The sequence below is a fragment of the Buteo buteo genome, chromosome 18, assembly GCF_964188355.1.
Source record: "Buteo buteo chromosome 18, bButBut1.hap1.1, whole genome shotgun sequence".
NCBI lineage: Eukaryota > Metazoa > Chordata > Aves > Accipitriformes > Accipitridae > Buteo > Buteo buteo.
Window position 1 is genome coordinate 16,321,250 of NC_134188.1, and position 25,826 is coordinate 16,347,075.

The 25,826-nt window shown below is 38.4% G+C and overlaps 1 protein-coding gene across 2 annotated transcripts in view; it reads right to left on the reverse strand.

Annotated features, from left to right (window-relative positions):
- The window catches only part of CNTN5 (contactin 5), a 370,989-nt gene that overhangs the window by 233,210 nt on the left and 111,953 nt on the right, over nucleotides 1–25,826 (reverse strand). The window contains exons 2-4 of one of the 2 annotated variants that reach the window (XM_075050052.1): nucleotides 25,163–25,381; nucleotides 12,734–12,857; nucleotides 6,285–6,460 (exon numbers count right to left, since the gene is read on the reverse strand). In XM_075050052.1, the coding sequence (XP_074906153.1) occupies nucleotides 6,285–6,460; nucleotides 12,734–12,857; nucleotides 25,163–25,381 (519 nt within the window). Of the gene's footprint in view, nucleotides 1–6,284; nucleotides 6,461–12,733; nucleotides 12,858–15,306; nucleotides 15,362–25,162; nucleotides 25,382–25,826 lie in introns of those variants that run through there. The other variant, XM_075050053.1, reaches the window with a different exon arrangement.

The window sequence follows — 25,826 nt, forward strand, 5'->3', positions numbered from 1 at the left end:
AACAATGGAAGAGGTAGGAAGCAGAGTCTCCACATCCGAACTAGAAGTCAGATCCTTTCCTTCAGTAAGATAACACAATTTGCTCAGTCTTCTTTTAGCTAAAACTCTTTGCAAAGTGTGACAGAAATTCACATTTATCTCAGGTTCACTAAATTATATTCTTCAATGAATAAACTATTTATGAATAGGATGCAACATGTCCTATATACAATGAACATTTCCTGGCATGTATACCTGTTTTGCAGGTGTCTCTTAAACATGCATCTCCTCCAGAGAGCAACTTGGAATTATGCAGAAAGCAATCCAAAAATTTTACAGTGTACATCAGTGTTATAGCTGTAGCTATTCTTAACCAACATAGCAACATTCTTCACGTTGCTGTGATGGTTTCAGAGCAAAGCAATGCCCAACTTAGGCTGTATTACAGGATGATCAGGGACATTTTTAAAAATGAAAGTATGACTGGTTGCATTTTGATTTCTTTTCCCACTTCAGCTTGTTCTCATCTTTCTTTTATAGTATTTAATACTGTTTAGCTCTGTATGGTTTAGAAGGAAATGTGGATATTATAATGTGATTAAACATTTTGTTATGTTGCATATTCTGGAATTAACACGAGAAATCAAGTTTTTTCTCATGTGTAGAGGGTTGTAATTAAATCAACTCTTTACAAATTAATTCTAGGAAATTCTGGAGTAAACAGAATAAGATGTCCAGGGAGCATGATGGCAAGAAGGAAAACATGGATCACTAACAGCCTGTCAGAAGTATGCCATGATGAAATGGGCAGTGCGCAGGCTGTCTCCCCAGAAAGCTATTGATTTATATGTCTACATCATGGCTGACTTCTTATTCTGTACATCACTGGACAGTCATGGTAGGTCATCAACTGGAAAAGGACATTTATATTGTGCCTAATCAATACCCTTCTCTATAGATTAAATGAGAAAATAGATTTAATTAAAAAAAAAAAAAAGTTATAGAAAGGAGCCAGTGACAATCAGATTAATAAAATTGCAGTGAGGAGTTCCATAAATGACAGGTGAGAAGTTATTTCCCCCTACCACTTCTCTATTTTTTCTTAGCCCGGGCTGTAAATATCACAGAAATGGTAGGCTTGTGAAAGATTGAATAATCCACAGATAGAGAAAAGCAATTTTGTTTTGTGACCTAATGGAATACAGAGATTGTACACGTGGCAAAGGCAAGCACAAAATACATCCACTGTTGTAGCCAAAGTTGTAGAACACTGTTCCAGAAAGAGGCTGTGGAACCCAGCACAAAACCATGCAGATATCGTACAGTAAAGCAGGTAGATTTAGTCAATTTGGAATCTCTAATTTTTTCAATTTCCCACCAGGTTCAAGTCACTTATTCTTTTTTAGCTCATGTACAGATGCCAAAAATAGCCAACATTCAGAAATTAATATTAAAGTTTAATTTTTAAACCTTCCCTTTAAGTTTCACAAATTTCTAACAACAGAAATGAGAGATCAAACTAAAACCATCTAACAATATATGTGTGCTTAGTGCGTAAGTTACTTCATAAAACTTTTATACTTTGTTAATTAAGTTTCATACCCTCAAAACACTCTTGATGTTATCCACTTCTCTAAAATTACTAGGGGTTCAACGAAGTTGGGTTTCTGCTTACAGCAACTGTAAGTTTGCTATGGTTGCTTTCTTTGACTGATGCTCTTGCCTTCATATATACACACCTTTTCTTAATGCAGTAAAAACTTAAACTAGGATAACTACCTTCCTCTTCTCTATTTCCATTGACTGCAGAATCTTTAAAGATGTGTTTGGGATTTGAACAACTCTTCCATAGAGCTAGCCGCACCCAGAACTACAAAATTCATTAATGTTAAGATGGGCTAAAGGAATTCAGTAATTATTCCTCTAATGCTCTTACATTTTAATGAGCTGATTAGAATCTTGTTAAGAAAACAATACACTTCGTATATAAACTATTCCTTGTGATTGTGAAGTATAAATGACATCTGAAGCTGTAGCAAACTGATAGCTTTTTATCTTTTTAACAACCTGCTATGAGCAAACTTCTGAAATGTGACTTTAAACGTGCGACTTTTGTGATCAAGAATTCTGATTTGCTTGACATTTTGTCAGTGTTATCTTTGGGCTTTTTTTCCTCATTTTTTCTGCATAAAATTCTATTGAAGAAAAAAGAAATTTCTGGCAAATATTTTCTTTTACTGAAAAATATATTTCTCCTTAATTTCTGTCATAGCATGAGGAGGTTTTATCTCTTTTTTTTTTTTCCTTACTTTCTTAAAATAGCGTAAAACAGCATGACCTTGGGCATCAGAGATCATAGGAAATGCAAAGAAGAGAAAAAAAGAGAACTTTTTCTGTGTTTAAATCTTCATAAATATTTGCTAGGATAGTTTAAAATTTCGAGCAGACCTTTAACTGCACATAACCAGTCTTTCTACTTTGCTACATAAAAATAACCAGTGATACAGGAGGCTATTTCAAATATTATATCTCTAACGAGTATGAAATAATGTTCATTTTATATCTCTTCCTCTTTCAAATCCCAAAACATCATATGAGTATCTCAAAGTCCTATTTTAATTATGCACACATATGCAAATGATGTAGTACATAAGCATTTATATTTATAATGCATCACCAATCCTGAACTACATGATAATAACCATAGCAACTGGGCTTTTCGTCATGCAGTTGCGAGAAAACTAAGAGCCAATGCAATAAACATGTTGTTCTTTTTCAAGTTTTATGACATTTTGCATAGGGACATTACAGCACATGTTTTTTCCTGTAAGGCAGTGTCAAAGGCCTTGTTTAATGGTCCCTGTTTTTTCCTTTCAAGATTTATGTCATTTCTTTCTTTAGTTAGAACAGCTCTTCAGGCTGCAAAGATGTAACTATTTTCCACAGCAGTACAGACCATGCATTCAAGCAAGTCCATGAACTTAATTTTTAAAATTTTTCTATGAAAGTGGTAAGTTTCTAAGCTTCTGGAATGCATGGTTTTCAGTTAAAAAAAGGGAAACTGAATGCCATTATGTGTAGCTCTGTATCTCATAATCAGAAATGCCTTGGTTTATCCTTGGGATTAGACATTACCCTTCAAGCCATTAGAGCCCAGTAACATTGCAGGGCATGAATTACTTTAATTACTTTAAGGTTAGGACCTTTCATTACAAAAATATTTTTCAGTGCTTTACTTTCTGTCTTACTGAAAATAACTGGAGACATGCAAGCCTGCTGTTAACAAGCAATACTTCACTATGAGGGTGGTGGAACAGGTTGCTCAAAGAAGTTGTAGAGTTGTCCCATCCCTGGCAGTGTCCAAGGCCAGGTTGGATGGGTCTTTGAGCAACCTGGTCTAGTGGAAGGTGTCCCTGCCCATGGCAGGGGGGTTGGAACTGGATGATCTTTAAGGTCCCTTCCAGTCCAAACCATTCTATGATTCTATGAATACAATAAAATGTCCTATTTCAACTATACTGAAATTTTATCTTACAGTATTTCATCACAAGCATGATATTTTAAAAATTCTTATATTTATTTCAGGGTAATGTAAGCTAATCTTTGTCTAATCCCTCTCTACCTATCTATATAATGCTTTAGAGCTCAATGCTAATTACTGAATGAACATAGTCTAATCTAAAGACCATTTAATTGTACACTTCCTCACCCAAGGTTGTCTTCAGGTAATTAATGAATTTAAATGCAAGAAGAAGAGTTATTAATAAATGAGATGTTATATATTACTTGGTTAAAATACCCTAGTGTAGAAAATTTCCTAATTTATTTCAGAATGATTGTGATTACACTACAGAAGTTTTTCTAGATATGAAGTAAGCAGTCTCCAAAATATTATGTTTTAAATCATAAAACCATCCTTCATGCTGTAAGGACAAGACCTTCCCTTTAAGCATCTGAAAAGCTCATTTCAGTTTCCTACAGGAAATAAAGAGTATTAGCACTTTGGGAACCAGTGTAAACTTTATATCACCCAAGATATCAGCATGAAAGAAAAGAAAGCTTCAAGAAAATTTGTCTGAACTTTCTGGTCAAATTCAAGACAGTGTCTTAGATATTTTAAAGCTGAAATCACAATGAAAATCTTTATTTTAAATTTACTTTGGATCTGACTTACTAAAACATTTCTGTGATACAAGCTTCTAATAGGCTGCTATGAGTTTACAGTATAGTGACACCAATTTATACTGTGAGTTGCTGCATGATGCAAATATTGTTACAACAGGAACACATCAGCCATTTAAGATCAGGGATTTGAAGCATTAAATCAAGAGAGAAAGAGAGAGTGTCATGCTACAAAGAAGTTGAACTACAAATACACATTGAACTTGAAATTGCTCTTGTGAAGGAATTGCTCACGAAATTCTGAAAGAAGTTCAACCAATTATGACTCTATCTTTTTTTTTAAGATTTCTTTGTACTTATAACAGCCTCTTCTCTCTCACAAGTTCAGCAGCATTTTTTGCTACACCTCAGCACTTCCAGCTAGCATTCCTCCATTAACCTTGCCTGAGAAACTTTCATTACAATTCCCAAGTAAATACTTTAATGAAGAAAAATCACACTCAAGCCATTGTAGTATAACAACTTTGATACCTGCAAAAGCAGGTGTGCAAACTAATAATAATTTCAAAATCCAATAAAAATAAATCCACCAAACCTAACCTCTTCTTCGTTACTATTTTATTTTTTTTTTTACAACTTTATCTAAATTTGTTTTATAGGAGGAGATAATATTGTAACTAGAAGTGCATGGGGTCCTGAATGAACTGTGGATGTAGCTACTGAAACCCATAGGCCTTCTGTTGTTTGAGCTCCAGCTCTCACTTTCTCTGTATTTTTATTTCAGGTGGAAGTCAAATGGCCACCTGTTAGCCATGCTCCTGAAATGGGAATAGAAATCTGAGGTTCAGAGCCCTGGAGCTATCTATATTTACCCGTTGTCAGGTTCTCTGACCAAGTGACTTGTTTTATAATACTTTTCTTGTCTAAAAGATAAAATGTATCAGAATTTTCAGAGCTACATTTAAGACTGAGGTCCAATAACACAGTGAAAAACCACTGTTGCGATGTTTATAGAGTTTTAAACATACTGCCCTGGCATGAGGAAACTTTGACAAATGTCAGTATAGCTCCCTGCTCAGAAGCAGGTGGACAGTGCTATGATCTTGCTAACAAATACCTTGACAGGATCTGCAGCAGATAAGACTAAAGCTACCAATTTGAGAGGTCTGACTTTACAAGGGAGGGGGGGATTAAGGGAGAATCTCAGACCCCACACTACCTCTGCTGAGTTCTCCACACCACCAGATGTGTTAGTAGATATGCAGGTAGGCAACTTGTCCTTAACCCCGCTGTTTTCCAGATGTGGCTATGTGAAGATCTGCCTCATGTTTCATGGTAATGTCCTATTTTTAGGATCTGTGAAGATGGAGTTCTTTTTGCATCCTTGTCTCTTAAACCTCCCCCATGGTAGGATTTACCTAGATAAAGCACTAAAATGGTGTTGGTTGCCTTCCTGTAAAGTGCTGAAGGGAAGTCAGGGTTGGAGGTAGAGTATCTGAAATTCTGGGACTATTTTTCCTGATAGTATGTTTGAAAAAGAGCATGCTATAGATAGACCATAGCATTTACTCGGGATCATGAATTGTTGATAACTTCTGGAAAGTATATTGTAGTGAATGATTTCAAAAGCTATGACATTTTCAGTTTCCATTAACAACTGCCAAAAAACCCCCTCAGTCTCATAATGTATGAGTGCATGCATGATAAGTGTGCATAAATGTGGACCTAAAACTTGTATATTTATATACATATATACATACAAAACTATGCTCACACACACATAGTTATAGGCGTAGACTATCCTACAGATATATAAGTAGTTTATCCCACTCTATCCCTAAGTTCACATTTTTCTCTTTCCTGCTCAGATAGTGTGACAAAATGATATGCATTTCAGGAAACTAGCAATGAGTGAACTATATTGTTGTGGATATCATTAAAGGATAGTATTTGAGATTACGTACTAGCGTTATTTTCCCTGATAGTTGGTTCTACTTTAAAAGTTAAAAGTCCCCAGAAAACCACTCTTTCCCACCACGTGTTTTATTTCTAATTTTGAGATTCTAGCCCAACAAAATCTGTGGACAGAGTAACTTCTGTAATGTATTCAAATTACAATTTAGAGCATTATCAAGCAATGTAAAGAACAGATTTATCCATGTTAAAAAAAAATTGTTACTCACATGCAAACTGAAGAACAGCCTCTCTGCTTAAAATACTGCCAAACATGTTGGTGGTTAAACACTGATACTGTCCAGAATCCTTCATTTCACTGGGGCTGTTGATGATCAAACTTCCTTCTATTAAACTGAAGCGATAATCACTTTCAATGTCGATTTCAGTTCCATTTCGAAGCCATCTTAAGAAAAAAGAAAGAAACTACTTAAGCATTTGTTTTGGGTTTGTGTGGCAAGGTTTTAATAGTGGGGGAAGGGCTGCAGGGCCGGCCCCCATGAGAAGCTGCTGGAAGGTTCCCCGTCTGGGAGCCGTCCCCGCCGCTGGCGCAGGCCGAGCCCGTCGGTGAGGGCGGTTGTGCCTCTGGGAGAGCAGAGTGAAGAGGGGAACCTGCAGGGAGTAGGGGATTGGGATGGGAGAGGAACCCCTCTGCGGGTACCGAGGTCAGGGAGGAAGGAGGGGAGGAGGAGCGGGGGAGGAGGGGATGCCCCCCCAGCCCGTGGGGAGACCAGGCGGCAGGCTGTGTCCCCCCAGCCCAGGGAGGGCAGCCCCCGGGGGAGCAGATCTCCACCTGCAGCCCGGGGAGAGAGGAGCCCACGCCGGAGCAGCAGGGGGATGCCCCCCAGGATGGCCGGGACTCCAGGGGGAAGCCCGCGCTGGAGCAGGCTGTGCCTGAAGGACTGCAGCCCGTGGGAAGGACCCACGCTGGAGCAGTTTGTGAAGGACTGTCTCCCGTGGGAGGGACCCCACGCTGGAGCAGGGGAGGAGTGAGGAGTCCTCCTCCCCCTGAGGAAGAAGGAGCGGCAGAGACAACGTGTGAGGAACCGACCCCAGCCCCCATTCCCTGTTCCTCTGCACCACTGTGGGGGGAGGAGGTGGAGAGAACCAGGAGTGGAGTTGAGCCCAGGAATGAGGGAAGGGTGGGGGGAAGGTGTTCTAAGGTTTGGTTTTACTTCTCATTATCCTGTTTTGGTTTGATTGGTAGTAAATGAAATTGATTTGCTTTTTTCCCCAAGTTAAGTCTGTTTTTTCCTGTGACCATAAGTGGTGAGCAATCCCTCCCTGTTCTTGTCTCGACCCACAAGCTTTTCTTTGTATTTTGTCCTCCTCATCCCACCAAGGGGGAGGAGTGAGCAAGTAGCCACATGGTGCTTTGTTGACGACTGAGCTTAAATCATGACAGCATTTTATGGCCAAAGGAAGGCATCAAGCCTGACAACCCCAGTTTTTATAAGGATGACAGGTACTCAAAGACAGCCTGTGCAGTAAGGCAATACTTTGGCAAAGCTTTAGATGGAGACATTCCATCGTGCCTTGCAAATGCTGTTTTTCTGAAAAAAGACGAGTAAAACCAGATCTTCAACTTCTGAAGAGAAAGCATATTCTTTGTTTTGTCTTTGCTGAATCAAATTTGTTATCTCTTTTTTTTCCCCAAAAAAACCTATCGTCCACAAAGACTTCAGACTTGAAACCTGTATAGCAGATGCATCTTTTATGTCAAAAATAGGACTTTTACTGTGCTTATGATAAACAAAGTTTTGATTTATGTTCTGTCATTAAAGCCTTAGGCCCAGATGAGCTTAGAGTTAGCAGAGCTGAGTCAGCACCACATGAGAGCAAGGAACCTTTCTTTTCCATTCTTTCAGCATTTGATCTTCTGGGCTCAAGAAATAGATAAACCTGATTTAAATACAGAAAGCAGAAGAGCAAGGCCCGTGAAGAGAGGGAGGTAAGTTGATGTATGTAGGCTGTTATGAAATAAAAGATATTGGCAATGGACAAAGGAAAAATAGTATCAGCTGGGCCAGGATACACAAAATTCAGAGAAGACTGGCCCAGGGGACTCTGGAATCAGCTGGCGGCTGGTCAGGGGTAATGCCTGGCAGCTACCAGGTAAATGGAAGCTCAGATCAGAGGAGGAGTTAGCAGACGGAATGCTAAGTTTGGGAGGTGTTTGGGAGTGAAATGAGAAGCCTGAACAGTAGAGACAGGCATGGGAGTGAAGATAACATGGGAAAAGCCAGGCTGTAGGAAACATATTAGAAAGTATCACACCTGAGTCAAAGCACTGAATAATTCCCAAATGAACACTTCTTTTTCTGAGTTTCAGAAGTAACCTAAAAGTCTCATTTCTCTGCTGTGTGGGTGGGTTTGTTTTTTTTTTCATTGGTGGGTATTTTTGTTGGTTTGGGTTTTTTTTTCCCCTGGATATTCTCTGCCAAAAAGCCTCACCCCTCTGATTCATCTCCAAGGACTGAAACAACAAACCTTGCAATAGTCCCCCGGCTGCAAGAGAAAAGATTTTGCATGGTAGATAAATAGACTCTAGCACTCTGGAATAACCTTTGGGGGGTGTGTGCAATATCTCAATTAAAGAATAATAATCCACATAAGAAGACTTTTTAGATTTGCTTCTGTGTCAAACTGTATAGAACATGAAATTGTTAAAAGAATGCAAAGAAGAGATAAGCAGTGTAAACAGGTATGGCACAGCTATTATGATGCACATATATTTCCTTCATTGCTAGTTCACAGTCATTCTGCAATTTCAAAGTTGCCTCAGGAAATTGCCAGGCTCTTCCAAGCTTTGCCAGAGTTCAGCAAAGACTGGAAGAACTTGGCAACATCTAGACTCCAGAGGCAACTTTAATGAAACAAAATTATTATCAGTTCACCCTATCTTGTTAACATTCATGGTGGATGAGGTACAGACAGCAGAATTCAGATGAAGTAGCTCTGAATTTCTCTTAATCCAAAGGTCAGAATTGTCAGAATTAAGATGAACTGTGAAACTATTATTTGCCCCTTTTTTTCATTATTGGACTTTTGATTGCAGAGGACCCCTGCTTCATTTAATGTAAGAAATGAAACACTGTTGACAATATCTTTATATTGCAAAGGATATTAGGGAAATGTCTGTAGGATTCACTACATTTTTTAAAGAGATTCATATATAACAGAGCTAAAAAGAAGAGGAACTTTTCATCTTCAACAATTTATTAATGATTTAAGATTTTGAATGAAATCATAATGAAAGTTAACTTTCACATATATATAAATATATATGAAATAAAAATGCAAAATTAATTTATCTGGAAATTATGGGAGATTTATATAAGGAAAAAGTAAAAATTATACATTTTGGCATTTCTAAATGGGAACTGACACAAAATTCAGTTTGCTTTAATTAACTTTCTTCAATTAGTTTCATTTTCAATTAAATTCAATGTAAAAATATGTTTTTATAATGCTACCTGAAAACTTTGGATCTTGATGGTTGCCTGCCTATATATCTTGGGGTCCATCCTGAATGATTGTATTCCCCTCATATAATCCAAGCACATTAGAGGAAAAGCACCACTGAATTGTGTGATATGTTTTCTTCTAGGTACCTTGACTGAGCTGGGAGGACAGAAACCTAAATATAATACTCAAAAGGTAATGTGCTTCCAGGGAAAATCAGCTACATTTTTTTTTTCTTGAAGACAAGTGACAGATAACATTTTAAAATATTCTAATTTGGCTTAAGCAGACAGAAAGTAATTTTTAAAATTTTTTTCAACTGCATTTTCTATCAGGAAATGATACTAACAAAAAAAAATTCTAGCCAGCTTATGTGTGTCCTAAGTAAAACAGGAAAAGCAGTGTTTCACAAGCAGTGAAAGCAGTGTAGTGAAATGGCATCACAGGGAATTCTGCACCTGCCTTTTTAACTCAGTAACACTGGTGACCTGTGAGATCCCACAGGAAGCTTGTGAGTGTCTGTATTCCTCATCGACATGTCTCAGGTATGTTCTTAATTGTATGGGTCCTGACTTGTGGTACTAAAGTATGATTTGCAAAAATACTGAGCAAATGGAATCAGTTTATCTCCAGGAGTTATTCCCTAAATCAATGCATCTAGATTCCTTAATGACTAGAACTCAAGAAATTAAAAATTGTTATTTCAGGGTAGAGCTTGAACAAGGGGAAAAAGCTCTTGAAAGGAAGAAGAAAATCCAAAATTATGTGAGCATTCTCCATTCTGTTAAAATGAAGTAATGTCCTAGCAAAAAAAAGAATTTGTAAACAGGTTATGAATACTGTGTCATAAGTTATACAGACTAAGGAAATGAATCAAAATGACAGAGACAACCTAATTTTGGAAATTTTGAGTGCTTTAAATATTCTTTTAATGTAGCTTTATTAAAAAAAAAAAAAAAAAGTTGTACTGTGCTTTGGTTTGGGGTAAAAATAATTCCTAGCAGCATGGGCCTCAGAGTCCATGTAAATAAAGATCTCTATTCTCCAGTACTTGTAGATAATAGGACAGGGTCTTTGGTGATATAGAAATATCCCTTCTCCTCACTATTTCATATACCAAAGGTTGGGCAGTGACATACAACAAACCTTTGCCTATCTATAGCTTTTTCTGAGACTAAATTCCCTCTGCACCTGCCCTGGAGAACAGTATATTCCTCACAAAGTAATTTATACCCCTTTTCCCTTCCCCTGAATGGTAGTGTGTATTGCATATGCTGTACAGACAAGTGGCAGCAACAGGAGGAGAAGTTAAACTGTGCTGTTAGAATTAGGCCTTTCGGGTCAAAGCTTTCCTTGCATGAACAGCAGTCGGGAAAGTTTGTGAGGCTGCTGACACCAATTAATCTCTGGAGAACTGAAGGAATGGATATCACAAAATCATTAAACAGCCCAGGTTGGAAGGGACCTCGAAAGATCATTTGATCCAATCTTTCATGGGAAAGGGAGCCTAGATGAGGTTGTCTAGCACCTTGTTCAATTGCATCTTGAAAACTTCCAGTGATGGGGACTCTACCACATCCCTGAGGAGGTTGTTCCTGTGAATGATTGTTCTCACAATAAAAAATTTCTTTCTTATATTGAGATGAAACCTCTCCTGTATGAAATCTCTCTTATATCTGTTACCCCTTCCCTTATGCATGTGGCTTTCTGTGAAGACAAAGCCTCTATCCTCTTTGTAGCTGCCATTTAAGATATGCTGGAAGTCTGTATTTGTTGATTGCATTCCACTGCGAAAATGCAAAAAACTATTGGATGAAGAAAGAAAGATGACATAGGATTTCCAATGAGAAAAACTCCACAAGAATAATGAGATTGTCTGGGAGAGTTGAACATAGGGTTCCCCTCTTTTGGTGGGAATTTGTGCCTTTTCCCCATGGTCACATGCTATGTTTAATGGCTTAATAGCACTTTAACAGTGTGTGGAACTAATATACATATTTTTTTTATCAACAAAGCAATAAATATGTAATAGAAATTACACAAGGAATGTCAATAAGGAAGAATGCAACACAGCTTTCATCCCACATAGTAAGGAGTTCATGCAATTCCAGTTTGAAGAATTTCTGGCCATTCATTCCTAATCCCATGTTACATGTTTTAGTCATGCCTGTGTTGTTTGGGGAAGTTGTGCCATGCATCAGATCCATTTAATGACTCACATCTGTTGCAAAGAAGCAGATTCATTGTTGTTTTGATGGGGATATCTAAAGATGGTACTGCCTCTGAATTTCTTCCAGCCATAGAAATAGAAGTTTTGTGATTCAAATAAGTCTAAAGAGAATTCATCCAGAATGCTAAGGAATCCACAAATGAAATAAGTGTAATAGGTGAAAAATAAAATGCAGAATTGATGATTGTCACCTATGACAAAATACAACAGTAAGAGTCCTTATGTTCCCTTTGTAAGTGAAGAATGACTCTACGAGAAAAGATAAAGGTTGTATGGAAAAAAAAATCAACCATATGTTCCCCCAGCCCTCCTACATCACTTGTAATTTGTATAAAATATGAGCACAGTCAGATATAGGAAATGGATAAGGTGACTGCAACATACTGTTCTCACCTGTAAGTGGGCACCGTTAATAAACGGAACTCAGACTCATAGGTGTGTCATAACAGATCTGTATAGTAGATATCTGTGACATAGTCTGTATGGAAAAATAGGCAGCAGACAACAGTTGCAAAGGAATAAAATGGTGGACTTGTGAGTGAAAAGACACCAGATCTGGCTCAGCCATGGTATCCTGTATTGCACAGCCATGTCATTTAATGTACCTGTTCTTTACTGCTTTCTCTATAAAATAGGAAAGTATTTCATAGCTTTACAGATGTTTAGAAAAAAAGTCAATTAAAGATTTTGATCTTGTCAGCTGTTACAGACACAAGTTAAGAAACTGAACAGAAGGAGTCCCTCCACATGGATAGATAAGAAGTACAGAGAACATAATTTGAAACTTCATATATCGCTTTGCCTTTATTCCCTACCAGTTCTACTTCTTGCTTATTCAGAATCAGAAAAAGCTTTCAATCAGGAAAGGCATTTGTGTCATGGAGCTGTTTCTGTTATGTTTTTTTCCAAAGCACACTGACTCTCAGAGTGGGAGTGCAGTGGCTAATATTCTGAAAACTAAAAAAAATCTTCTAAAACAGGTACCTGTACGTGGGAGTAGGATTTCCACGAGCTTGACAATTCAGAGATACTTTCTTCTCCTCAGAATCAGTTGGAAAAATCACATCATCTGGCTCTTGTACAAACACTGGCCCATAATCAACACTTTCTGTGGAAATAGGAGTGCTATAGTTTAGGAAATCTGAATAAATGTAAAATCATTATAGCTTTTATAAAGTGAGATTAAAGTATACAAAATTATGTTTGTTTTCCAGAGGTTCATATCACATTACTTCAGATGCGATATTAAAACGCAATAATTAAAAGGAAAAAAAAAAAGGTAAGGAAGAAATATTACTAAGTTAACAATAAAATACATAGAATGAATTAAGTGTTCGTCATGCCTTAAAATGGCTTTCTCATCAGAGGTGTTTTGGCCTGCAGTCTGATGAGCAGCTCGAGAGAATTAAGCCAGTAAAAGGAGTTCACACTGCTTATTGAGAGCAAGGTAAACAAAAATTTTCCTGCTGCTTGCGGCAGCTTATCTTACAAAGAACTAAGACACAGTTTTCCCTTTTATGTCAAAGAGTTGCTAAGAAAAATCACTTGTAAAATTAATGGCAGCAACTGGTGGCTATTATTAAATAATATATAGCAAAATCTGACATTTCATCTTCCTCCACTGTCTTCTCTAATTTTGGCATGTATCTGTATCTTCATATGAATTTACATTTCTGAATAAGAAAAGCTGGATAGACCCATAGAATACATCTATGATTCCAATTCATTTGTATTGTGAAGAGGGAAGTGTAACCTTCAGAAAAGTAAAAGGCTGTAAGTATAGCATTCCTGATCATGTAGGTCTGAATAACTAAAATTCTCACTGTGCACTAAAAGACTGTGGAATTTTAATTAACTTAGACTTCCTCCAAACTCTTGGATGATTTAGTCCCATAATGCTCTTCAAATTTAGAGCACTAGCCTAATGATTTGGGTGAGGGGAGATAGTTACTTTGTCCTACTACTTGCAGTAAAACATATGGGAGCTGGATTTTCTCTGTCAGTTTTATGGTTTCATACGTTCACATCATAAAAGTCCTCCGACTGGTACTGAGGACAGCATGACACATTAAGCGGTTTATAACCTCCTGTTATATTTGTCCTCCCAATACCAGCTTGAAGTAAGAAAGGTGCACCTGAAGACTGCGGGTTTGGGTGATTGACTTATAAAAATTATTACTGCATTGTTCTACCAACTCCACACAACTTCCACCACATGTTATGGGTTCACAGTTTTAGGAACCGTGACCTTTTTCATACTGCTAATACTTTCAGAAAGTTTGGGTGGACAGGAATAGGTGCATGGGGCTATGAGTCTTGGCACAGAGAAGAAAATTTTGGAGTCTGAAAAAGGATGAGAAACATGGGAGACATAAGTCATAGTATGCTAGTTCTGAGATGCAAATTTCCATGTCCTTAAATTCTGTGACATTTTGGGTTTCTCAATTCTATTATTACCATACAGTGAAAAGACCACATAATACCCCATTATGCTATTCAACCTTCCTTTTTAGTGACTATACATTTATTAAACACTTAGGGTTTTGTCTTTTTCCACTGTTATTCAAATACAGTTTGAAAATAACTTTATTTTCAGGTATGTATGCTTCTACTGAAATAGGTTCAAATAATTAGTCTTTCAATTTGTAAAGACAGCCAATAAGAGCAGCAGCAATTGGTGGTTTCTGTTTTGCATAATTTTCAAGTTTACTAGCCATTTTTGCAGGACTGTGTAAAGGAATGTGGTTTGCTGTTTTGCATATTTACATTACTTCCGTGTTTAGGTACGTTACTTCAGTTGGGTCTATTGGTAGTAATATATTTTCTGGGACAGATATCTACGTTATTTAAAAAACCTCAACCACAATAAGTGATTTCTGGTATGTCCTTATATTACTGAAGTTAAAATAACTCTAGTATTAAGTTTTGAGCACTGCAGCTGAGGCTGCCACAGGGGCAATGGACTCAGCTGGCAAAACTTATTTTAAGAAAGGAAAATGTGGGTACACAAACATTGTATGGATTGCTTCGTATAATTTAGTTACCTCCTCCTTCCATTGCACAAGAGAAAATACTAATGAATGTAGGCGTAAATAATCAGAGTTCTCATCAAGCTAGGGTATAGCAAACCCAAGAATTAATTAATGAATGCAAAACTAAATCATGGGTTTAGATTTAGGTGTTATTCCATGCAGATTAGTAGGTGTATGGATAGGGCGTATATTCATGAAGATTAATGATTTTATCTTTTCCCTAGGAGTGACTCTGTAGATAAAATATAATGCCACAGCCTAGGATTACTGGAAAGAAAAGAAAAAGATGCAATGCTAGGTAGGTGCTGGTGTCACTAGCAGTACAGATGTTCTTTCTACCTGTACTATTTGCAACAGTAATACTGAAATACTGTGTTGCACTTTCCTTTTGGAAAAATAGTTTTACTTCTGCCTGCAGTGAAGACAACGGTAACAGAGAAAGTTCAATGCATGCAAGTCATGTTCCTAAAAGATGAAAATATGCAGTTAGCTGCTTATCTGCATTTCAGATGGAGGGTGGAGTACCGGCAGAGATTATTTGGAGACTCAGAAGCAACATAATAATGAATGAGATATTCATCAGTTTGTAGCTAAATTGACTAAATGTATTCTTAGTTAGATCATCTGGACTGGGACAGAATAATTGAAGAAAAGGGTCTATTCTGAAGAGACCAAAGCACTTGCTGAAAAGACAAGACTATATGTTTATAAATTATTAGGCTTAATAAAGGGGTGATTCAATAAAATGCAATGGGGTGTGATATCCGATATGCGAGAAAACATCACAGATCACCTAGTGATACCATCTTCATTTAAGCTCCAGTGACAGACTTGAACCTAAAAATCTTAAGTGTTCTATGCCTTCTCTCTTCATTTCAAAAGCAATGAAGGAAACACATTGCAGATGCAAATATTTCATTTAAATATTTTTTAAAAAAATTTAAACTATTTTTTCAAATTAAAACACAGGCTGGTTTATAATTAAAGAAACAAATTATCTTTCTTATGCATAATGCTAATAAAAGCTCAAATAAAATGAAGCCTTGTGAAGACTTCAATACTTGTATCAATGATGGGCTTGTAGTTTAGCTAGCACTAAACATCCCATTAAAGATAATGGAAAGTCCTGGACTCTTCCAAAATTGACCTGGACCACCACTGGAGGCTTACTGTATTCTCTTTTCTCTGTAGGGAGTTTAAAGCTACATTGAAACTGTGGGTCTTGAGAAGAACATTTCCTAGAATCCAACGCACACTCTGCTAATGTTGCTTGATGTCATTCTGCTTGAGGATTCCCACTCTGAAGTGCGCCACAAAATTTCACCTGATTACAACTGGGAATTTCTTAACTTCCCTTTTAAGAGTATTGCATCACTTATTAAACACATATTTAGTCACCATCAAAAACCTAGATACAGTTTCTTCAGCGTACAGCATAACTGCACATTGATTAATATTTACAGAGATTGTTCATGTGTCCTTTTACAAACTAGACTGGAGGACTGCTCAATTATGCTCTAGAAAGCCAACACCAGGGTTAATAAACTCTGGTTATTAGTCCCAGGACTAATCAACTGCATGAGTCTGCTCTTTCTGATGAGAGTCTGCCTTGAAAAATTAATCTCTGCATCTTACCACAGTTTGATCATGAACAGTTGTAGCAGTATGTTCTTTGAGACCTTACACTAATCTCATGAGTAACCAAGGTGAGGGTTAGATTTTTAGATGACAGTAGACATGGATGATTGCAGAGAAAAAAGAGAAAAAAGCACCTGATTATAAAATCCACTTATGTGGCTTTACACATATGGACTACTCTACAGAAGCAAACTCGCTTATATATGTGTTAAATTTTTACAGGATTAGAAACACTAACCATTTGAGAACCATATAGCAGAAGAGTTCACAAGTTAAAATGACCACCGCTCACCCCCTCTATCTACAGTACATACACTCCAAGCAGCATTACTGCAGTACATTACCTACTGAGGCAGGTTAACCTCGGCCAGCTGCCAGGTGCCCTCCAGCTGCTCGCTCACTCCCCCAGGGGAGAAAATGGGATGAAAAAGCTCCTAGGCTGAGATAATGACAAGGAGATCTCTTACAAGTTACTGCCATGGGCAAAACAGGCTCATCTTGGGAAAACTTATTTCCAGTTAAAATAGACTTGGGTAGTGATAAACAAAGACAAAAATTTAAGCAACACCTTCCCCCCAGCCCCTCCCTTTATCCAGAATCAACTTTCTTCCTCCACCCTGACTCCTCCCAGACACAGAGCTGCCATGTACGACACAGGAGCTACAGGAGGTCTCTGAAGTGGCCTCTTGGGGTCAGGACAGACACCCCGGGGTGTCTGAAGTGCACTGGAGACCCAACTGCAAGCACATGAATTAATCTGTACAGAGTGTCCAGTTCCTAACAGATAAATGCCCAATGACAGCTGGGAGGTCGTGGGGTGTCTGAGATGCCCGGGCAGAGCAGACCAGCACGGTGCTGTGTTTACACCAGCCCTGCCCTGTCCTGGTGTAGTGGCTAGAGGCCAGGTGAGGCTCCTCGCAGCACCTGAAGTGACACTGCGGAGCCTGTTTCCAGACACCTGAACCCTGCTCTGCGCAGCCAGGTGTGCGCTAACTGTCCATGCACAGAGCCAGCGGACTTCCAGGCATTACAACTGGGACTCAAATATGCATTTAGTGCAATGTGAGATGCCCTCATGTACGCCTCCTGGCTGAGCTAGAGATGCACCCATTTTTCCCAGGTCCCATGTCCTACCTGCCAGTGTCAGGTATATCCCTAGGATATCAGGCTGTAAGACAGCCCAGGTGGCACTAGGTCACCTGAATTGCTCCCCAGTGTTTAGACACCACATTTGTTTGTCTGCACCCTCATGCTGAGCTCCACCTGCCCCTGTCCCAGCCCTGACAGCAAGGAGGAGGCCCCGGGGAGGTGGGGTGGGACAGGTCGGTGAGGGGCTGTGAGGTGACTGCAGCCCCAGCTCAGGAGGCTGTCCCCACACAGGCAGGGGTGACAGCAGGCTCTCCGTGTTGGCCACTTTCCCCACGGGCCTGAGCTGTGGGGCTCGTCCATCCACTGCATTTAACAAGGCTGAAGAGCGACAGCCCTTTTTCCCCGGGCAGCCGAGGGCTGGGTGCTACATCAGCCCCGGCTCCCCCCGGTGACGTGGTGGCCAGAAGGTTGGTGGTGGCCGTTTCTCGTGGGGTTGGTGACACGGCCGCCCAGGACAGGTATAAAAAGGCCTGTGCAGTGAGCGGGCCCAGGCTGGAGGCGAGCAGGGGTGAACGAGGGCTGAGGGGAGAGGGCGGGGAGGAGGGCAGGGAGGGGAGGGCAGGGCTGCTGGGCCCGGGCGGGGAGGCAGGGGTTGCCCGTGGCATGACAGATGGCGCCTGCTCCTCCTTTCTCTTCCAGAGCCACAGACCCTCACAAGGACAGGACCAGACCATGGAGCACTCCCCTCCTCAGCCACACAGCCACTGAGATTCCCTACCATCTACCAGGACGCTGATGCTAAGTTAAGGAATCAGAAAGCACATCAGTTCTTGGCACCAACCTAATGATGCAGTGGCACTGCCAGTGTGGGTGGGTGGTTGCTGGTGGGCACAGCCAGCATGGAATGGGTGTCTACTGGATGCCAGGGAGAGGTGGGACTGACAGCCTTGGCCTGAGGCTGGCAGAGCTCACAGCAGGGTGATTGAGAGTGGCTGCTTCTGTCTTTTGTTATCCTGCCTTTTACAGCTCCAGGCCCAGACAGGGCCAGGGCCAGACCATGGTGCACTCCCGTCCTCAGCCACACAGCCAGAGACATTCCCTACCTTCTACAAGGATGCTGACACTAAGTTAAGGACCAGACCATGGCTCACTCCCACACCCCCCCCTCCACAGCCATTCAGCCAGAGATTTCTGCAGCTTTTGACAAAACCAGTGACCTAAAGACAAGGAAGCACACACAGCCCCAGTCTGCACCATGCCATGGTCCCACAGGCAGCTGGAGGCTCCCCACAACCTTGGTCGAGGGGAGCTCCCCACCACCCGCCCTCTCTGTCTGAAGCTGACCTTGAAATACAATTTTCTGATTCATGAACCATTGGCTGGTTCTTCTGGTTTGTGTAGTCTTTTGGCGGAGACCTCCTGGGGCTTTTCCTTATTTTCCTTATTTGCTTATTGTATTTAACTTATATATCTTTGTATGTGTGCATATATATGCTATACATATATATACACACACATTTTTATATAAATGTATGTTTTCTGGTCCCTTCAGGGATCCAAAAGCATCAGGTTTGTTTGCACCCATGTTTTAACTAATGGTGACCCATGCTTTTTAACAGGACAGGTCTGTGTGAGTGTGCATTGGAGGATTTGAACTCCACACCTTATTTTTTCTTTCTAACTTAAGCAAGAACATGAAGAGATGAATATTTAACATACATATTAAGCATATGTACGTTTCAATTTACTATTTTAATTCCTTAAGAGAAATATTTCTGTTCCTCACACAGGCTTTTATTAAAAGTATGAGTTTTCTGTATCTTATTGAAGTGCTGTGAGACCAGTGATTTATTACAGAGTGGCACATCTGTCTTGGGATTACAAGTATGCATTGTAGCCAAGCAATGTGACAGCTAGTTTGTGGTCCCTTTACAAATTTTAAGTTGCCATTTTCAATCTAGGCAATTTAAAACTCTAAGCACTCTCATTAGGATTTACTGTTTAAACTGGTATTGCCCAGAAAGGTAAGGATATGGAAAACATTTCAAATATTAGTAAAATCCCTCTTTTTAAATTCTTTAATATTCTTGAGAGCAGTACTTGAATATTCTTTTAATTCCAAGGTTCTCCTTGCAGCACATTTGCACTTAACAAAATACCAGAGTATATGACTTCTTAGTAACAAGTATTTAAATCCTCACGGGAATGGAAACTGGAATCTGTGAAAAAAATCAGATGTTCTTTAGTTCTTGCTGAGCAATGCAAATAGCATGAAAACAAACTGCAGATGAGAATAAAGTTTCCTGTGCTTTCAATTCTGTAGTAACTGAAATAGTGTCATTTCTCAACACTCAGCTTTCTTGCCACCATCCTTGACATAATTCCAGGTCAATAAATATACCATGAAAAAAGAATAAATTCCTGGAACCCTGGGAACACAGAGGTGGGCAGGAAGGAACTATGACCTTGTACAAAGACCTGCACTGAAGCTGCATTGGCAATATTATTTTTAGTGTCTAATAATTCTGCGTGCTGTACTTTTAAAGAATAAAAGAAATAAGGTTCTTTTAAATGTTTTCTTAAATAATATTTTTAAAAGATAATTGTCTGCAGAAGGAGAAAAAGTAGCGAATTCTACACTGTAGTGGTCACTTATATCAATGTCATTAGTGTAGTTTGACCACTGCCTGCAATGTTACAGTACCATTCAAGCTATATGACTGGCATAAATAGTCTTGGTGCCATCTTCTCAGTCTGAGGTACTGGTGGGAGGAAACAGCTTTTTTCACTCTGGTAGTTTTCACCCAGCGGACAAGGTATCTGAGAGGATATGCTCGGGCAACATGTGAATATGGGGGAAGGAGATATTCCTTCAGGTCTTCTCCCCTTTATCTGCTCATGTCCCTTTATAAGCACTTTTTTTCTGCAGGTGATACTGGTGGATGGCTTTGCTAATCCATCTGAAGGTGGACTAGAGAGATCTTCAGATAAACCATCTGTTTTCAGCTGTTATTCTGACACACTGGCACTTTGTCCAAATGGCAGTTGGAAAAAGAGTGATGGCAGTTCTCCTTTGAAAGCAGAGTAACTCAGCAAAGTTTAAAAAACACAAGTTTTTACAGGACTGAGAAAACAACATTTTCTTATCTCTCTACATTTTTTTTTTCCCCATTTGTCAAAGGTCTGTTGAACCCAGGTGGTGATGGAAGAATTTTCTAAAGAAAAGCTACAAGATACTATAAAATGATAGAGCTTCTAAAGCAGCCTAAAAGGAGGGGTCACTAACAGATCTTCCATCCTAAAATACACATTGGACTCTGCATACAGACCCTACCTGGAAAAGTACTTGCTTGACATATCATGGACCAAACCATATCCCAATGATCTGTCAGTCCTGGGTATTAATATGTTCAGGATACATTAGTAAAGTTGCAGGAGTTGCCGATAAGGCTATATATGTTGCTGAAATGTGCATATCATCAGAATTTATTAAAACAAAACAGAGGTGTTTCATTTCAAATTGGTCCTACAGAGTGAAAGACACTTTTTGGCAAAGGTGGATCAGGTTTTAGTGCTACTCATTATCAGACTCACTTCTGAATTTCTTTCTTTCCTGGCTTGTTTGCAGTGTGTGTTTGTTGTATGCACTTGAGGTGATGACTCTAAAGGATCTTCTGATTAACCTTTGTTACCATAGAAACAAACAGTTTAACCTGTTCTGTATATTCAGAAAATATTTTAGATGTAAATAATCACCCTGCTTTCAAAGAAAACATATTGCTTTCTTCAACTAGAAGCTAGAAACCCTCTTTTTTTTTGCTTAAATACTGAAAAAAAAAATTAACTTCAGTGCTAATATTGATTTTACAAGTAGGTTCTATAATATAACCTTTCACTTAACACCTAAGAAATAAAGAATTGCTACCCATTTTAATATCCCTATAATCTGTCAAAATATAAAATTTCTTTTAATATAATGAAAAAGAAAAAGCCTACTAATTCATCACTGCAAAATATGTTCTAATGATTAAATCTGTGTGTAACAGATTTTAACATTAACAAAGGTGGCTGCAATTTACAATAATTATTTTGCATATATAGAAGCAGACACACATATATATATGTATATTTATAACACATGCATTTATAAAATACATTTAATCTTAAAACTGTATTTCTGTTAACTTCAAAGTCAAGAAACTTTGAGGAGACTTTCCTTTTGGCAGGTAAGTTCAGGCAGATACACATGCCCTGAGGTATGTACATTGATTCTAGTATGCTGCATGCTGGGAACAGTGCACGGTACATGCATGATGGAGTTTACACTGCAAGAGAGAGAAAATTATTTTCTTATATTTTCAGATTTATCTTTTCTAAAGGAGATATGTTTATTTGCTTGTTAGGTAAGATAAGACAAGTTTTTCCTGTTGCTTGAAAATGCTTTCTATGTTCTGTGGCTTGAAACAAACACACCTGTTCTGAACTTAGTTTATACTATCTAAATTGCATGCCACATTAATCAATATCGCCCAATATTTGTTAGCAATTAAAACATTTTTAGTAGTTTGTGTATTTAATTCAGATTGGTAAGTGCTGAATCTGGCAGATGGTGTGGAATCAGGAATTCTCGTTCAATAAAAATTAAATTCAGATCTTGCACATCTTCAGGTTCACTGATTCAAACACTTTCAGTTGTGAACTGGACCCTGTTCTTTATTTTATTCTAAAAGATATCAAACCAAAGATGGAAGGATAAAAAGAGTCTTTATTCAAGGTTAAGTTTAATTATTTTTACTGCAGCATTTCCAAAAGTTTTTAGAACAGCAAGAAAGTATGACAGTTTGCAGTTTTATGATTCTTCAAAAGTATTTAATGAATAATTCACAATTTCTATGCACATTTTTTAGTCGTGACTTTACACATTGATACATAGCTTGCAGAAAAGGACTGTATTGCCTTAACTGTATGTTTACGGAAAGTAATTCCATATAGTTTAAATTCAGCAGTGAACTACAGCATAGTTCTTTTAATTTGAGATATCAGGAAACACATGCTGAATTAAGAGTGCAAATTAAATGGCATAAAGTGATTAAAAGGCATAAAGGACCTTTATTAGAAACCATGTCAGGCCTCTGAGCATGTCTGCTGGGAAATCAATTGAGAAGTCGCTTGAGAACCTGTATACTTAGGCAGCTAATAAAAGTATTTTGTGTTTTTCTTATGGCAAACCTGGCTCCTGAGTGTATGCCATATATTAGATGTTTGAATTATGCAAGTTAAATCGTAATAACATAAAATATGTTTCCCCCTTTCTTATTATTGTCCATTCACTTGTAGCAGTGGTCACTCATGACAACACATGAGCACAGGATGCTGTAGCATATGCTCATTTAGGTGCCCCTGGCTAATAAACATGACCACTTAACTCTATCACTTATCACATACCAGTTGTAGGAAGATAACTAAAATATCTTTCCTTCAAGAGCTCTAAAAACTGAAAAAAAAGCCTTGAGGCCAACTCAAAATCAAGAAATTTACTAATTTAAGCAAGTGGAGTGCCAGATGATTGAGATAATGAACTTATTTCTGTTTTTTAAATACCAAAGATATTATCTCAAACATAAAGCTATGAACAGAACTGAGAAAGGTTTAGAAAATAAGTTGCATTCAGCTGCTGTAGCAGATATGTTCTTACCCTTTTGGATCATGCAGATTGTCCTACCTGGTCTCCTGCCAGAGTCCTCATGCTGCACCAGAACTACGCTGGTCTTTTCTAAGCCCTGTTTCATACCTGTGCTTGTGCCATGCAGATGCTTCACATAATCAAGATCTTTAAAAATATTACTCAGGTACCTCAGATTTACCTGTTTCTACAACATCTCCACAGCTGGTTGTACAAAAACCTGTAAGTGGTGGAGTAACTCTCCTAGGACTATTTTAATCAGTCCTTGGAAGAAGAGTTGAAGTCCCTCTCTTCTGAGTCAAGTGCTCTGTTCATTGGGGCTTATGAGTTATGGCCCTTTTTAAGTTTTGTCTCCAGTCAGTGGTTCTTCACTTCCTGCTGCAAAATAGAAGTAGCTCAACTGTTGGAATGTGGTGCCTATGTTTTGAGAAGACTCGTGATTGATGACCTATATCAGGTATGATCTCAGCATACCTCCTGGAAATGTCAAGGACTTAGGTGGTGGAATGCTTACCCTAAGGATCCCCAAACCCATATCCCATTTTCCTAGAATGAGATGGGCATAAAATTTTCTCAGCCCTCTCAAAGTAAGGATTTAAGCATAACGGTCAAACTTCACATCAAATTTAAACACAGTAAGCTGCCTTTTTGCCAGCTGTTTTTTTTTTTTTTTTTCCCAAGAAAACACGATGGAAAAATCAGGGTCAATCAGGAGGAAGACACTTTATGGTTCCAGCTTGCGCCATATTATTTGTAAAGTCTGTATTCTTTTGCCTTACTGCTACCAATTTCTTCTTCAGTCTCTAGACATTCATGCTGTTGAAGACCAGGATAATACACTCTGGTTCTAATCTTGAAATTTGATTTTCACATGCACATATCAGGTGGCTGGAAGGAGTTAACAGTGTCTGGTGCATGGGCAATAACTGACTTTAGTCCAGTCATCACTTACAAAGAATATTGCAGAGGCAGGACAAATGTAGAAACCTGCACCAGTTCCAGAAATGCTATCAAACAGAATTTATCTGCTTGCATGATTCAAATTGTTTGTGTTCTAGATCAACCTTAATTCAGGGAATGTATTTATGCTCGTATATAAGCCATTTGTGTTCACAGAAACACATGCATACACCATTAGCTTTCAATACATGCAAGGTACTTTCCAGGGGAAAAAAAAGAAAAAGAATTTACTGAAAGGAGCAGTAATCCTGTAACCACAATCATTATACTGCATGACTGTTGTTGAACTGAAAGGTATTAATCACAACTCTTTAGAATCTTACTTAGACAATTATGTTTAAATATCCTCTAACCTCTTCCTCCCTCCCTCCCTCTCCTTTCTTCCTCCTTTTCTTTGTGTTTTTCTTTCTGCCTGTCTTTGAACATAATTCAGCTAAATATTATTACTAAGTGGCTTCTTTAAATGTAACCAAACATGAGAAAATGTGTATTGTTACTACGAATTGTTGCATTTAAAAGTAAATGACACCACATAACACTGGCATGTCTATCAATGCATGCACATGTATGCATGCATGATGGAGTTGACTACACAGAGTAGGTAATTTAGATAAAAAGTAGTTTTATAAGATCTAGTATTCATGTTTAATTTACATTACTATAATTCATGAATAAATTAGAAAAATTCCAAAGAGAAAAAAGTATATATAAAAGAGGAACTGACATTTTACTACTAGATGAAATTGTGCTGTAATGGAATTTCAAACCACTAGTTTGCTGCTTTCACGTAGCAGAAACTGCATAAAACTATTCTGCATAGGAATCTTTAAGAAAAAATGTTTTAACTGATGACTTTAAGGCTAACCTGAAGAATCTAAAGGGAAAGAGGCTCGTTTCTACTTTGTGATGTTTAATAAAATTCAAAATTATGTTTGAGAAATACTGAAATTGATAAAAATACACTGCTTTTGGAAAATGTTTCAAAGATTCAGAGAGGGAAACTAGACTTACCATCATGTTTGAAGGCCTCTGAAAAATGGTAGAGGTTTGTTGGGGAGTGATAATGTTGTGCAGATCCTCTCCAGCCTGGTGAAGATACACTTCCTAATGAAGGACTGCTTAATCGTGGTCTGTTCTTTGAACTGAATGAGGCTAAAGATGAACTACCAGATTTGATTCTTAGGATAGCAGCATATGAAGTGGGGAGACCAGGAACAGCTTCTGAATATTCTGAAAAAAAAAAAAAAAAGAAGTGAACATTGAATAAAGATAAAATTTATCACTTTTCAGAAGGATATTTAGTTATGCAGTAGAAAAGTAGAAAAGTTTTATCTGTAAAGGAAGTGTCAGAAACACCCTGGACTCCATGAGGGACTCAGCTTCTAGACAGAACTTGGTAACAGCATAGACCTCTAAGACAGAAAATTGTCCTGCAGTTAATATAAAAACCCACAATATAAAAATCAGGTGGTTATTACATTTCTTCTTATGGTAATATGAGTTTTCAAAATTTTTAATTCTATTTCTATAACCCTAAGTCACTAGTAGAAAACTGGCTGTGAAGCCGCCATCTTTCCTTCACAGCCTTGTATTACTTTGTGTATGCAGTGCAGAAACACTGGCTGAAGCTAAATACACTTATTTCAATACTACTCTGCAAATCAAGTGGGCTAGC